Source organism: Xyrauchen texanus, chromosome 38, assembly GCF_025860055.1.
Source record: "Xyrauchen texanus isolate HMW12.3.18 chromosome 38, RBS_HiC_50CHRs, whole genome shotgun sequence".
NCBI lineage: Eukaryota > Metazoa > Chordata > Actinopteri > Cypriniformes > Catostomidae > Xyrauchen > Xyrauchen texanus.
Genome location: NC_068313.1, coordinates 36,487,379 through 36,502,451, shown reverse-complemented (window position 1 = coordinate 36,502,451; position 15,073 = coordinate 36,487,379). Strand labels below are relative to the sequence as shown.

The 15,073-nt window shown below is 37.3% G+C and overlaps 1 protein-coding gene across 50 annotated transcripts in view; it reads right to left on the bottom strand.

Moving 5' to 3' along the window:
• LOC127632132 (protein NLRC5-like) overlaps positions 1-15,073 on the bottom strand; it is a 377,053-nt gene that overhangs the window by 52,699 nt on the left and 309,281 nt on the right. For 45 of the 50 annotated variants that reach the window (XM_052110651.1, XM_052110666.1, XM_052110664.1 and 42 more), the window contains 2 exons: positions 8,833-9,006; positions 6,681-6,854 (listed from right to left, as the gene is read on the bottom strand). The exons of 3 other annotated variants lie outside the window; for them this stretch is intronic. In XM_052110651.1, the coding sequence (XP_051966611.1) occupies positions 6,681-6,854; positions 8,833-9,006 (348 nt within the window). The remainder of the gene's footprint in view (positions 1-6,680; positions 6,855-8,832; positions 9,007-15,073) is intronic. 2 more of the 50 variants (XM_052110667.1, XM_052110686.1) reach the window with 1 other exon arrangement.

The following is a 15,073-nucleotide window of genomic DNA, read 5'->3' as shown; positions in this document are numbered from 1 at the left end:
CCGATATATCGCAGAGGCTGATAAATCGGGTGATATTCAGACTTTTTTTTAAATTATCAGCGTCGGCCAATACATTTTCCCGTTTGGCAGCTTTTTTTGTTGAAGGTGCTGAAATTTTTTTTTTATTGCACGTGAAGCGACCGAGACATGTAAACGACCAGTCATGGTTCGTTTTGTTGTTACGTGCCATCATGTTACTACAATAATAGACCGGTGTGCAACACGGTGTAATTTAAATGGACCACATATCAGAGCCATGACAGAAACATTTCAGCTCATAATGTTAAAGTGCTCACCTGTTTCATTCTCACTCCTCAACAGTTCCTTGTTACTTTTAACTGTCTATTCTAATGATAAAAGGCAAATATCAATAAGAGTAATATCATATACCGTCTGTAAATATGCAATATCTCGTTTAAACAGATTTAATAAACCAAATTCACACAACTTCAGCAGATCCAGCATCCTGTGGAGCGCTCATTTATTTACCTCTAAAGCACGTATTCTATCAGCCTCTCATCAATAGTTCCCTGCAACTTTTCTAATGATAAAAGGCAAATGTCAATAAAACTTCTATATGCAAATATGCAGATATCTCATTTAAACACATGTAATTGATGAACTTCATGAAGTTCCAGCGTTTTCTTCCTGTCGAGTACTCATCATATATCTTCCACCAAAATGAGTCTTCTATCAGTCAGAATCAAAAACTTCAGGATCAGGATCAAACATTTCTCTGATTCACAAATCATGACGGTCACTCTGTGACAATCAAAGCAGGCAATCCAGGCTGTATAAACTGATATTGAGGCTCATGCTGGATCTGCACGAGTGCGTGTGTGGAACTTCAAATCTGATCTGAAACCAGGAAAATGCTGCCTCCAGAGGCTTTTTATGGAGGTATGATGAAAATAAGGTGCTTTTCAAACTCTTCAGAGATCAGTTTCTTTATGAGTTCCATTAATTCAGAACAGATGTCAGTTAAGCCATTAACTGATTATGCAATAATGTAGCAAGTCAGCTACCTACGTTTTCAGATGCAGCACAAGGTAAAAGCACTTCTCGTGTGAATGAAGTAAATGTCTTATTCACTATGCACTGTATGTACAATTGGTTTGATTCTGTATTTTTGGAGTAAATGCGATTGCTAACGTAGACTGCCATCCATGATTGATGGATTTTATTATTTCTTTCTTAATATATTAACACATTTTTCATGTGCAAATAAATGACAAAAATGTCATGACTGAACAGAAATCTAAAGAAACTGCCATCTACCATTTAAAATACAATATATATTAGTTTTGTGTGAAACTGACTAAATATAGAACTAAATAAGAGTTTATTACTATTTTTATTGTTTTAGCAAATTTCTGTTTGTTATTTAGTATATTCAATTGTGTGATATATGCTCTCTGGAAATTGATAAAAAAAACAAACATATTAGTAAACCATTAATAAACATATTAATATCTGCTGCGTGGGATTGTTTTTCGATATTGTTTCCATGGTTGAATGACTTAAATTATAATTTCTGCTGTTTACCGGCGGCCTTTAGTACGAGGTTGTGAGTATTTTCAAGCAAAAAAAAATAAAAAATAGAGAGAGAGAGACATTGTACAGACTGCTTGCGATCATGTTATTTGGTCTGATTGTATACGTTATTAGTGCCTTATCTGCACGAACATGTTCATACTCTCTCTCATATCATTTATATAGTTTAAACCATGTTTAAAAAAAAAAAAAAAAAAAAAAGTTATATCTCTGTGCTACAAGGGTTGTGTGTTACACACTAGTTCAGGTTTATAGAGCAATTCTCTTGTTGATAATTTAGTTATGTGGAGGCTGCGTGGGAGTCCCCTGGTTTCTCTTTTTTAGGTTATTTCGGTAGGCAGGTTTTCCTTTTACTCCTTATGCTGCCCTGCAGCTCCGCTGTTCATATGAGGTTTTTTCCCCGGCTTCAGTTGGGGAAGCTGATGGAAGGGGGAGGGTGGGTGGTTCTGTTTTTTTTTGTTGTTTGTTGTCTTGAGTTTGGTGTTTGTACATCTCCTTCATTGGTTATTCAGTGTTTATTATTCCTTCGATTTCATTTTGCAGCTGCCATTACAATAGATATTATACTTCATGATGTGTAGTATGGGATCTTCACCTAAAGGTGGCAATGTCACTCTTGCTAGTTGGAATGTCAGGGGATTAAATAACCAGGTTAAGAGAGCTAAAGTTTTTTCTTATTTGAAGTCCATCCCTGCTGACATAATATTTTTACAAGAGACACATATTAGGCACTCTGAGCAAAGGCGACTGAGATGCAATTGGATCTCCCAGGTATTTCAATCTACCTTCCCATCCAGGGCGAGAGGAGTAGCTATTTTGTTTCGAAAGTCAGCTCCTTTTAAGCATATATCCACTATCAGCGACCCTAACGGCCGCTACTTAATTGTATCTGGCCTACTTTCCTCAATTCATGTCACTCTGCTTAATGTGTACGGCCCTAATTTTGATGACCCTGCTTTTTTTCGCAGAGTCTTTAATCTTTTACCAAACACGCTGAACACACACCTGATAATAGGCGGTGATTTTAACTTGGTGTTGGACCCTACTCTAGATAGATTTCCTTCTCGCACTGGAATACCCTTGGCCAACTCTACCGCTGTTCTTAACAATCTGATTACTTCTTTTGACCTTGTTGATATTTGGAGACTAAAACACCCAACGGACACGCAGTACACTTTTTTTTCGCAAGTTCATAAATCATACTCCAGGATAGATTTCTTTTTAGTAGACTCTAAAATCATTCCCTGTGTAAAATCAATGAAGCATCATAATAGAATCATCTCCGATCACTCAACAGTGACAATCTCTTTAGATCTCGTAGAAATTAAGCCCAGCTATCACTGGCGTTTTAATCCTACTCTGCTCTCAGATGTAAAATTTTGTGAACAATTAACAGTGTTGCTAACGGAGTTTCTTAAATTTAATGACACGGGCGAGGTTTCTGACTCGACATTATGGGAAAGCTTAAAGGCTGTCTTGAGAGGACATATTATTTCCTACGAGTCCAGCCTAAAAAAGCAAAGGGTAAAGCGCCTTTCAGAAATTGATAACCGTCTTACTCGGCTGGAGGACACTTACAGAGATTCAGCAAATTCAGAAGTGCTTAACGAAATTACAGCACTTAAATTGGAATATAACTCGATTCTTTCGAACCAAGTTAATAATATGTTGCTAAAAGTGAAGCAAAAACAGTTTGAACTTGGGGACAAACCAGACAAATTGCTTTCTCGTCAGCTGAGGGGGCTACAAGCCTCTAGAGCAATTCATAAAATCAAGAACAAAAATGGTGTCGTTCTAACAATTCCCAGTGAAATCAATGATACATTTAAAGAATTTTACGAAAAATTATACAAATCTGGGGGTTGTTCTGACCCCTCAGCATTGGCTGATTTCCTTCATTCATTACATCTTCCAAAGTTGGGTGGCATTGAGCAGGCAGCTTTGAATGCGAACATAACGGTAGAGGAGATACTAGCTGCGATTAAATCTTCCCCCAGTGGCAAGGCGCCTGGCCCAGATGGTTTCGGGATCGAATTTTACAAAAGATTTGCGCAGGTGCTCTCTCCTTTGCTGCTGAGGATGCTTAATCACTCTTTTGACGTACATAAACTTCCCCAGTCCTTGTATGACGCAAATATTTCCTTAATTCTTAAAAAAGGTAAAAAAGAAACTGACCCAGCATCTTATCGACCAATATCTCTTTTGAACTCTGACCTTAAAATCTTTACTAAAATTCTGGCTAATAGATTAAATAACTGCATCGGGAAATTATCCACCCCGACCAATCGGGTTTTATTCCTGGCCGTTTTTCTTTTTTCAACGTCAGGCGTTTAATGAATATCTTATACACCAGATTCGATTCCAAAGCTAGTGTTGCAATTCTTGCCTTAGATGCAGAAAAGGCATTTGACCAAATGGAGTGGGACTATATTTTAGCTGTGATTAGAGAATTTGATATGGGTGATGCATTTGCCTCTTGGGTGAAGTTGTTATACCTCCATCCTTCGGCTTCAGTTCTCACTAATTTTAACAAGTCATCGCAATTTCAATTACATAGAGGCACTCGACAGGGCTGCCCTCTCTCGCCTTTGCTTTTTGCAATAGCAATCGAACCTCTCGCCCTTGCAATTAAAAATAACCCTTCAATTTCGCCCTTGAATTTAGGCCAAATTAACCATCATAGATGGTAATTGTCACGCAGATGACATTATTCTGTATTTAAGCAACCCTGAACAGTTTATTCCACCCTTACTAAATCTGTTGGAAACATTTGGTAAACTCTCCGGTTATTCAGTGAATTGGCAAAAAAGTGAATTCTTGGCTGTGACCAACAACATAGATCCAATTTTTATGCGCAGTCTACCTTTTAAAATAGCCATAAACAGTTTAAAATATCTTGGAGTTAATATACCTAGAAACCCAAAAGATATATATAAGCTTAATTATTTAACAATGCTTGAAAACCTAAAGGACAATATAAAATGCTGGAGGACCTTACCACTATCAATGGTGGGGCGTGTGAATGCTATTAAGATGGTGACGTTACCCAGATTCTTGTATCTTTTCCAGAACTTGCCGATTTATTTACCCCAAAAGTTCTTCAAAACCTTAGATTCTATTGTGCTGCCTTTTGTCTGGGGCTTCAAAGCACACAGACTATCTAAAATACACGTGTGTAAGCCTAGGTCGCTAGGGGGTTTGGGTTTGCCAAACTTTCAACATTACTACTGGGCTGCCAATTGTAGAGCCTTAACTTACTGGCAGGACACGCACCCCGACAATCCCTCAACTGATATCCCTTCATGGCTTAAGATTGAGCAAGGTGCCTCAAATTCGTCACTTTCCTCATTACTTTTTGCTGTCCCAGCGACTTTTAAAGCCACAGTAGGATCCCATTTCATGATTAATAGTTCTCTTAGGATTTGGCTTCAGATTGGTAAGGTATTTAAATTGCCAAATACCTCTTTTCTTGCTCCTGTCTGTCGTAACCATGCCTTTAAACCTTCACTATTAGACCCAGTGTTCGCAGGTTGGGCTAGAAAAGGAATCCTTACCTTGAGAGATTTATATATTGACAATAATTTTGCCTCATTCACTCAACTAACAGAGAAATATGACCTTCCTGCTGCACATTTCTTTAGATACCTACAAATTAGAAACTATGTCCGTTCCGCTGTGCCAAATTTTGAAATATTGTCAGCCGATAGTGAATTACATAAATTGCTTACTTGCGTTCCCAACACTCCAAAGTTAGTTACAAAATTTGTTGACTTTTTCACAAGTCAGTTAGATTTTTCCACTATTCATCTGAAAAACGTTTGGGAAGAGGAATTAGATGTTCAGCTCTCCGAGGAGGATTGGGAAAAATGTCTTAAAAATATATACACCTGTTCTATTAATGCCAGGCACCAACTTATTCAGTATAAGGTGCTGCACAGATTACATTACTCAAGGGTTAAACTTAATTCTTTCTATCCTACTATCTCCCCTCTCTGCAATAAGTGTGAGTCTGCGGAGGGCTCTCTTGGTCATCTTTTCTGGGCATGCCCAAAACTGGGTGAATTCTGGTCCGAAGTTTTTCAGTTTCTTTCTGAAGCTTATGCTTGTGAGCTTCCCTTGGATCCTGCGACTGCCATTCTTGGCTTGTCGGCCTCTTTGCTGCGCCTTAATAATGCTACCCGACTGCCTATACAGTATGGTTTGATGATTGCCAAAAAATCTATACTCTGCATGTGGAAGAAAAACTCGAAGCCACCATTCAAGTTTTGGTTGTCAGAACTTTCCTCTACTCTACATGTGGAAAGACTCAGATATAGCATTTCTGGTAATATAGAGATATTTGAAGCCTCTTGGAGGCCTCTTTTCAATCACTTGTTAAAAATCAACAATGATGAAGCTATTTAATATGTTTTTCTATACAAAAAAAAATGTACACTTTTTTTTTTTTTTATTAGGTTTTTACTGTTATTTCCGTTGACCTCTGTCTTTAATGTAAAGATACCTATGTATATCTCATGTGGACAAGTTGTACAATCCCACCTGGTTTATAATGTCTTACTAGGCAAGCATCTGTTTTGACCTTCCTTGCCTGTGCTTTGTGATGTGGTTTCCTGCACATTGGAATCCAATTGAAGGATTGTTTTTTTTTTTATTCTTTTTTTTTTTTTTCCTCCTCTGTGTGTTTGTGTTTGGTTTTGTCCCGTGACTGTATTGTCTATTTGTCTGAAAATCTACAATAAATACAATATAAAAAATAAAAAAAATAAACATATTAATGTAACTTGAAGTGTGTCATTTCTGCAACACTAGTGGCACAAAACAGAATTGTGAAATTAATGATTGTTCCCACACAGGTTTCCCAAACTCTCCTACTGCTTTGCAATCCTTCTGTCATTGGTCAAAAAACAGTTAGTCCCGACCTAAACTCACAACATGGGTTGAGTCAGAAGTTAAAATGACAGAGTGCTCAAACAAACACACCATTGTTTTCAAAGTGTCACAAAGTCACAGTGTTTTCACTCTTTAGGAAGTCAAACTACCAACGGCTTAATTATAGTTGACACTACACATTAAATTGGGATATGAGAAAGTATTTTAACATTTGCAAAATCAAAAGAAACACAAACCTCAATATCTCTAGTTTACAGTTTGTACTCTTCAGTGCATCAGAGATCAGCTTCACTCCTGAATCCTGCAGGTCATTGTTACTCAGATCCAGCTCTCTCAGAGGAGAGTTTGATGATTGTAGAGCTGATGCCAGACTTTCACAACATTGATCATTGAGATTACAGCCGCACAATCTAATCAGGATAATGAAAAACAAAATTATTATAAAACCATTTTATTGATCAAAATATAGTTTTGATTTTGGTTTTATCTACAGTAAGTAAACATAATCCATCAGAGCGAATCAAAGAGATACATATATCATCACAACCCATTATAAACATTAGTGGTCGACCGATATATCGCAGAGGCTGATAAATCGGGCGATATTCAGACTTTTTTTTAATTATCAGCGTCGGCCAATACATTTTCCCGTTTGGCAGCTTTTTTTCTTGAAGGTGCTGAAATTTTTTTTTTATTGCACGTGAAGCGACCGAGACATGTAAACGACCAGTCATGGTTCGTTTTGTTGTTACGTGCCATCATGTTACTACAATAATAGACCGGTGTGCAACACGGTGTAATTTAAATGGACCACATATCAGAGCCGTGACAGAAGCGTTTCAGCTCATAATGTTAAAGTGCTCACCTGTTTCATTCTCACTCCTCAACAGTTCCTTGTTACTTTTAACTGTCTATTCTAATGATAAAAGGCAAATATCAATAAGAGTAATATCATATACCGTCTGTAAATATGCAATATCTCGTTTAAACAGATTTAATAAACCAAATTCACACAACTTCAGCAGATCCAGCGTCCTGTGGAGCGCTCATTTATTTACCTCTAAAGCACGTATTCTATCAGCCTCTCATCAATAGTTCCCTGCAACTTTTCTAATGATAAAAGGCAAATATCAATAAAACTTCTATATGCAAATATGCAGATATCTCGTTTAAACACATGTAATTGAACTTCATGAAGTTCCAGCGTTTTCTTCCTGTCGAGTACTCATCATATATCTTCCACCGAAATGAGTCTTCTATCAGCCAGAATCAAAAACTTCAGGATCAGGATCAAACGTTTCTCTGATTCACAAATCATGACGGTCACTCTGTGACAATCAAAGCAGGCAATCCAGGCTGTATAAACTGATATTGAGGCTCATGCTGGATCTGCACGAGTGCGTGTGTGGAACTTCAAATCTGATCTGAAACCAGGAAAATGCTGCCTCCAGAGGCTTTATATGGAGGTATGATGAAAATAAGGTGCTTTTCAAACTCTTCAGAGATCAGTTTCTTTATGAGTTCCATTAATTCAGAACAGATGTCAGTTAAGCCATTAACTGATTATGCAATAATGTAGCAAGTCAGCTGCCTACGTTTTCAGATGCAGCACAAGGTAAAAGCACTTCTCGTGTGAATGAAGTAAATGTCTTCTTCACTATGCACTGTATGTACAATTGGTTTGATTCTGTATTTTTGGATTAAATGCGATTGCTAACGTAGACTGACATCCATGATTGATGGATTTTATTATTTCTTTCTTAATATATTAACACATTTTTCATGTGCAAATAAATGACTAAAATGTCATGACTGAACAGAAATCTAAAGAAACTGCCATCTACCATTTAAAATACAATATATATTAGTTTTGTGTGAAACTGACTAAATATAGAACTAAATAAGAGTTTATTACTATTTTTATTGTTTTAGCAAATTTCTGTTTGTTATTTAGTATATTCAATTGTGTGATATATGCTCTCTGGAAATTGATAAAAAAAAAAAACCATATTGGTCAACCATTAATAAACATATTAATGTAACTTGAAGTGTGTCATTTCTGCAACACTAGCGGCACAAAACAGAATTGTGAAATTAATGATTGTTCCCACACAGGTTTCCCAAACACTCCTACTGAATTGCAATCCTTCTGCCATTGGTCAAAAAACAGTTAGTCCCGACCTAAACTCACAACATGGGTTGAGTCAGAAGTTAAAATGTCAGAGTGCTCAAACAAACACACCAGTGTTTTCAAAGTGTCACAAAGTCACCGTGTTTTCACTCTTTAGGAAGTCAAACTACCAACGGCTTAATTATATTTGGCACTGCTCATTAAATTGGGATATGAGAAAGTATTTTAACATTTGCAAAATTAAAAGAAACACAAACCTCAGTATCTCCAGATGACAGTTTGTACTCTTCAGTGCATCAGAGATCAGCTTCACTCCTGAATCCTGCAGGTCATTGTTACTCAGATCCAGCTCTCTCAGAGGAGAGTTTGATGATTGTAGAGCTGACACCAGACTTTCACAACATTGATCAGTGAGATTACAGCCGCACAATCTAAACAGGATAATGAAAAACAAAATTATTATAAAACCATTTTATTGATCAAAATATAGTTTTGATTATGGTTTTATCTACAGTAAGTAAACTTAATCCATCAGAGCGAATCAAAGAGATACATATATCATCACAACCCCTTATAAACATTAGTGGTCGACCGATATATCGCAGAGGCTGATAAATCGGCCGATATTCAGACTTTTTTTTAATTATCAGCGTCGGCCAATACATTTTCCCGTTAGGCAGCTTTTTTTCTTGAAGGTGCCGAAAAATGTGAAAAGTGAAAGAGAATTTTATTTACCCAACCGGTCAAGCAGACTGATTAAAACGTCAATAACAAAAAATACCCAGCTATGTTAGTGAATTACTAGAAAGTTAATATTCTTATTCTGCTGTTGAAAGTAATCAGGAGCACGTCATTTTATAATTCACTAGCAATCTAGTAACAGCTGCGCCCTGTTTGATTGACAGGCGACGTATGTGTGTGTGCTGAAAATACTTGTATTTGACCGTTCAGGTTTCAAATTAGCACATTTCAAAATTCCACCAAAATGCTTGTGTTGGTGAGGTATTCATGTAAACACTGAGAGTGATTTCTGTCGCAGAGAAATGAGTTGTTTGCACAGCTACACTAGCTCACATGTATGCTAGTCGATGTTATGTTGACCAGTACTCGAATTGGTGAGGGGGGGTTAGGGTCCCCAAATATTTGCATTTTATTAAGGATAACAAATGACAAATGCTATTTAATTTACACAGTTAGGATACTGTAAATTGTGTGAATTATGTACAATAATCAGGGCTCTACAGCGTTTTTCTCACATTTGCGAGTGTAAATTACTTCTTGCACATGCAGAAAATTATTTGGGTGCACCGGCACGAGTAACAGCTGATCTAAAACTCAAAATTATGAACTTACTGCAGCCAACCATTAGAATTAAATCTCCTTAATGTTTCTTCCCTCATATACCAAATACTTACTTAAAAGATGCACGTTAGTTATTTTTGCATTAACAGACTTTATTCTCTCTCACATGTCTGCGAGCGCTGTCCTCGTCTAACTCAGTGTGATAAGCAAAATCTCAAACATAAAAATATAAGAAAAAGAAAAAAATCATGAAATATCACTCTACCAATAACAGACTCTCTGAACATCTGCGTGAGGACGCACCGAATTTACAGTATTCTGCTTCTAACGCAGGTGCTCTGACCGTCACGTAGACGAGTGCTTGTGGGTTTGTTTTTCTTGGATCTTCAATTGTCATGAAAAGTCAATAACATCATAACCACACACTGCAACACTGTAAAAACCTCTTAAAATGACACACCTTGTTGATGCTTTATAAAGAGACCATCAAGCAGCTGAATTGATCTGCGTCAATGTGTAACAGACCATTAGAAATGTATGGCAATGCACTGATTTTTTTTTTTAAATCATTGTATTATAATCATAATTTTGCATTTCTCATGGCCATAGAAGATAAAGCTGTTTTTTCTTTACAGTGAGTGAAAGTTAATTCTGAATTTATGAATTTAAACAGGAAAACACATCTCGAAACTGAACTGTCCACTCAACAACCGGACTAGAAACCCTAGACCTAGAAACTAGTCATAAAACTGATTTCGGTCTAAAAAAAATAGTAAGTGAAAGCTCAGATTACATACAAAAATTAATTCTCTAGCAATTGAAAACCTACCAACTGACTTCTGGGAACACAAATATTCTACTTTTCATCAGACAGCAACAATATATTAGGATGCAATGTGTTGGATTTACATTATGTGAAACACAGAAATGTAGTTTTATACTGTTGTGGAGCTTGTTCATTCTCTTCTGATTGAGTTTCAAATATTGTTGTATTTGAGGGGCTGCACGATGTTAGCCAATCAGAACAGTGGGCGTTTACACTGAAGTTTTAACTGAGTGTTTCAGACAGAGGGCCAGAGACGGTGGAAAATTATCAAATATTACTAAATTATGACTGATTTAGTAAAAGAAAAACTTTACTAACATTATCAGTGGACCTCAGGGAAGATAATAAAATGATAAAATAGAGCATTTCATGACCCCTTTAAAACTTCATCTATTCATTTACCAGACACTTTTATCCAAAGTCAAATTAAATTCTTCTTTATGTCAGCAGACATGACTTTGAGTTTGCCACAAACCCAAGAACCTGCCGTAGATCACAACTTCTGTCAAATGTAATTCTAGTGATTAAATATTAGATGTTAACACTCACAGAGCTTTTCTGCAGTTCCTCACAGCTGGTACGAGTCTCCTTCGACCATCTCTTGAATACATTTGCCATTTGTTGGGATCTAACTCATCCAGCACCTCCTCTGACATCAGGATCATGTTGGCCAAAGTTGAACATTGTGCAAGAGAAAGACTTTTCTTTGTTTCAGATTTTAAAAAGGCCTGCATTTCTTCAACAACAGAATTATCTTTCATTTCAATCAAGCAGTGTGAGAGATTCATCCATCTTTCAGGACTGACGTTTTGATATTGATCTTGTTTGAGGTTTTGGATTATTTTCTTCATGATCTCTGGATTGTTCTCTGTGTGTTTCAGTAGATCCTGTAAGAGTCTCTGATTGGACTCCAGTGAGATGCCATGAAGGAATCGAAGGAAAAGATCCAGATGTCCAGTTTTACTCTTCAGGGCTTCATTCACTACTTCCTTCAGAAACACATCCAGAGGAACATCCTCACATCGAGTTCTGTGTTTTCCACTCAGAAACATTTTCAGAACCTCACAGTTCTTGTGTAAATAACAGAAAAACACATAAAGTGCTGAAAAAACTCCTGGAAGCTCAGATGAATGAAGCTGTAGACTTTCCTCTGATGAATCACAGATTCCTCCTTAAAGATTTCAGTGCAGATCCCAGAATACACCGAGGCGTCAGTGACGTCTATGCCGCTCTCAATCAGGTCCTCCTCATAGAACATGACATTGCCCTTCATCAGCTGTTTGAAAGCCAGTTCAGCAAGTTTCACAATCACTTTCTCTGGATCTCTCTCTTCATACTTCTCATTCCTCATTTTGATCTGAATGAGCAGGAAGTGGATGTACATTTCAGTCAGAGTTTGAGGGATTTCTGCACTGTCGTCTTGTTTCAGGATGTTTTGAAGCACAGTGGATGAGATCCAACAGAAGACTGGTATGTGGCACATGATGTGGAGGCTTCTTGCTCTTCTAATGTGTGAGATGATTCTGCTGGCTTGATGCTCATCCCTGATTCTCTTCCTGAAATATTCCTCCTTCTGGGGTTCATTGAATCCCTGGATTTCGGTCACACGGTTGATGTATTCTGAGGGGATCTGATTGGCTGCTGCTGGTCTGGAGGTGATCCAGATGAGAGCGGAGGGAAGCAGATCTCCTTTGATGAGGTTTGACATCAACACACCCACTGATGAAGTCTCAGTCACATCAGAAACTTTCTCACTGTCTGAAAACTTCAGAGGAATTCTGCTTTCATCCAGACCATCAAAGATGAACACAACTTTACACTCATCATAAATCTTTGAGTCCAGATCATGAAGGTCAGGATGAAAGTCCAGCAGAAGTTTGTGAAGACTGTACTGGTGATCTTTAATCAAGTTCAGCTCTCGAAATGGAAGCACAAACATGAAATCTACATCTTGATTGGCTTTTCCCTCGGCCCAGTCCACAATGAACTTCTGCACAGAGACTGTTTTTCCAATTCCAGCGATGCCTTTAGTGAGAACAGTCTTGATGTTTTCTCTTCTCTTCTCCTCACATCCTGGTTCAGTTAAAGGTTTAAAGATGTCATTGCAGTTGATTGGAGTGTCTTGGAGTGTACTGTAACTTTTCTCCATCTGTAAAACCTCATGTTCTTCATTCACTCCTTCACTCTCTCCCTCGATGATGTAGAGCTGTGTGTAAATCCTGTTCAGGAGGGTTTGATTCTCTTGTAGTTTGATTCCCTCAAATAAACTCTCATACTTGTTCTTCATGATGGTTTTGTGAGTGTCTTTGAGTCTCTGTAGTTCATCATCCACTGCTTCGGTCCGATCGGACGTCCCAGATTTGATCAGATCAGCTCTCTCCACACTGCAGAGGAATTAAGAAGAACAGAGGAACTAAGAAAATTGAGACACTCAAAGTTTCAATCAGAATTTGCATATGGTCAGGGGGCATGATAAATTGTGTTTTTATTTTTATGCATTATTTTTCATATAATAAATTGCGCTTGATTAACCTGTTAAATCAACAGCCCTAATTATTATTGATTTCAATCAACCTCGCTCCTTTTCAGCGCACTACTCTTCCGTGTTTCTCTTCCAACTTGCAGTTTGTACTGAAGCTACTGAGAAAAGTCCATCAAAATGCCATTATCTTTTCTTAATGAGGGATCATAAAAATTGCATGTTGTTTTTATTCAGTACTGCCACGAAGAAGCTATTTGACATCACAGATCCTCACATAATGTATATTCCACAAGACAAAATAGTGACTGAATTTACATTTATGCATTTGGCAGATGATTTTATCCAGAGCGACTTACAGTGCACTTATTACAGGGACAATCCCCCCGGAGCAACCTGGAGTTCAGTGCCTTGCTCAAGGACACAATGGTGATGGCTGTGGGGGTCGAACCAGCAACCTTCTGATTACCAGTTCTGTGCTTTAGCCCACTACACCACCGCCACTCCCACGTGATCCTGTTCAGAAGTTTATATTCTCTTGGTGTTTAATATGGTGTGTTGCTTTCTCGATGATCAGTGACTGTTTGTGTAATAATTGTTCATGCTTTGTCCTGAGCAGTGACGACTAATAACTACTTTATAATTATTTGGTTTCTCAGCATCTTCTGCACATTTGAGTTCTTCCCAACAGTGGCTATAAATGAGATTCAGCTTTTGACACTTGGGACAATTGAGGGATTCATTCTCAACTATTACAAAAGCTGAAAACAATTACTGATGCTCAAGAAGGCAACACAAGAAGAACCAAGGGGTGCAAACTTTTGAACAGGATGATGTGTGCAAATAAGAGTACATTTTGTGTTATGTAGCTTCTGAAGGGCAGCACTACATAACAAATATAATCTTTGATCTCTTATAGGCTATTTGTATACATTCTGAAAGGGGTGCGGAAACTTCTGCACTTAACTGTATTGACTATATAGTTTGTGAAAATTTATATTTTATTTTAGATTTCGTTTTTTTTTTTTAGCTTTTTTTAAAATGTACAAACTCCATGTAGAGTATTCTATCCATATGATGTCATACTGCATGTGTAATTATGAAATGGTTTGTCATGTCAGGTACACATTTTAACACAAAGTTCACAACATTGGAACCTAAAATTCAAAACACATCCCCACATCTCATCATATAAGTGCTTGTTCTATGTAAAACGTGCAGTGTAGCGGTCTAAATGTGACATTGTCTGATTTACCTCCGTTCACAGTGACAGAAAAATACTCGCTTACATATTCACGTGTTGCATGAAGAACTGGATCAGCTCTTCCAGCTCGTTGTTGAAAACTAATTTTTTTATTGGTGCATTTCTACTTGATACTGTCGTCCTGTCAGTCAGCACAAGTAATTTCCATGGTAAGATTTCAAAAGTTTGGGGTCACTTGCCTGAATTGTTTCTCATGATCTTAAAAATCTTTTGATCTGAAGGTGTATGCTGAAATTAGTTTTGTATACAAATATATAATTGTGCCAACATATTAATTTAATTACAAAACTAAAATTTTATAAAAGGAAATTAAAAAAAAGTTTTTGAAATGGATGACTTGGACATAATAATTAAGAAAAGAAGCCAATAAGTGCCCAACATAGATGGGAACTCCTTCAATTCTGTTTAAAAAGCATCCCAGGGTGAAATCTCAAGAAGTTGCTTGAGAAAATGTCAAGAGTTTATGTCAGCAAGTTCTAGGCAAAGGGGGACAACTTTGAAGATGCTAAAATATAACTGTCACAATTCCCTTGTTGTCTGCCCCGTGTTTTCTGTTTCACTCGTCACTGATCACATTCCATGTCACGTTTGCCTTGTTGTCTGCCCTGTGTGTCACTTGTCTGTCTA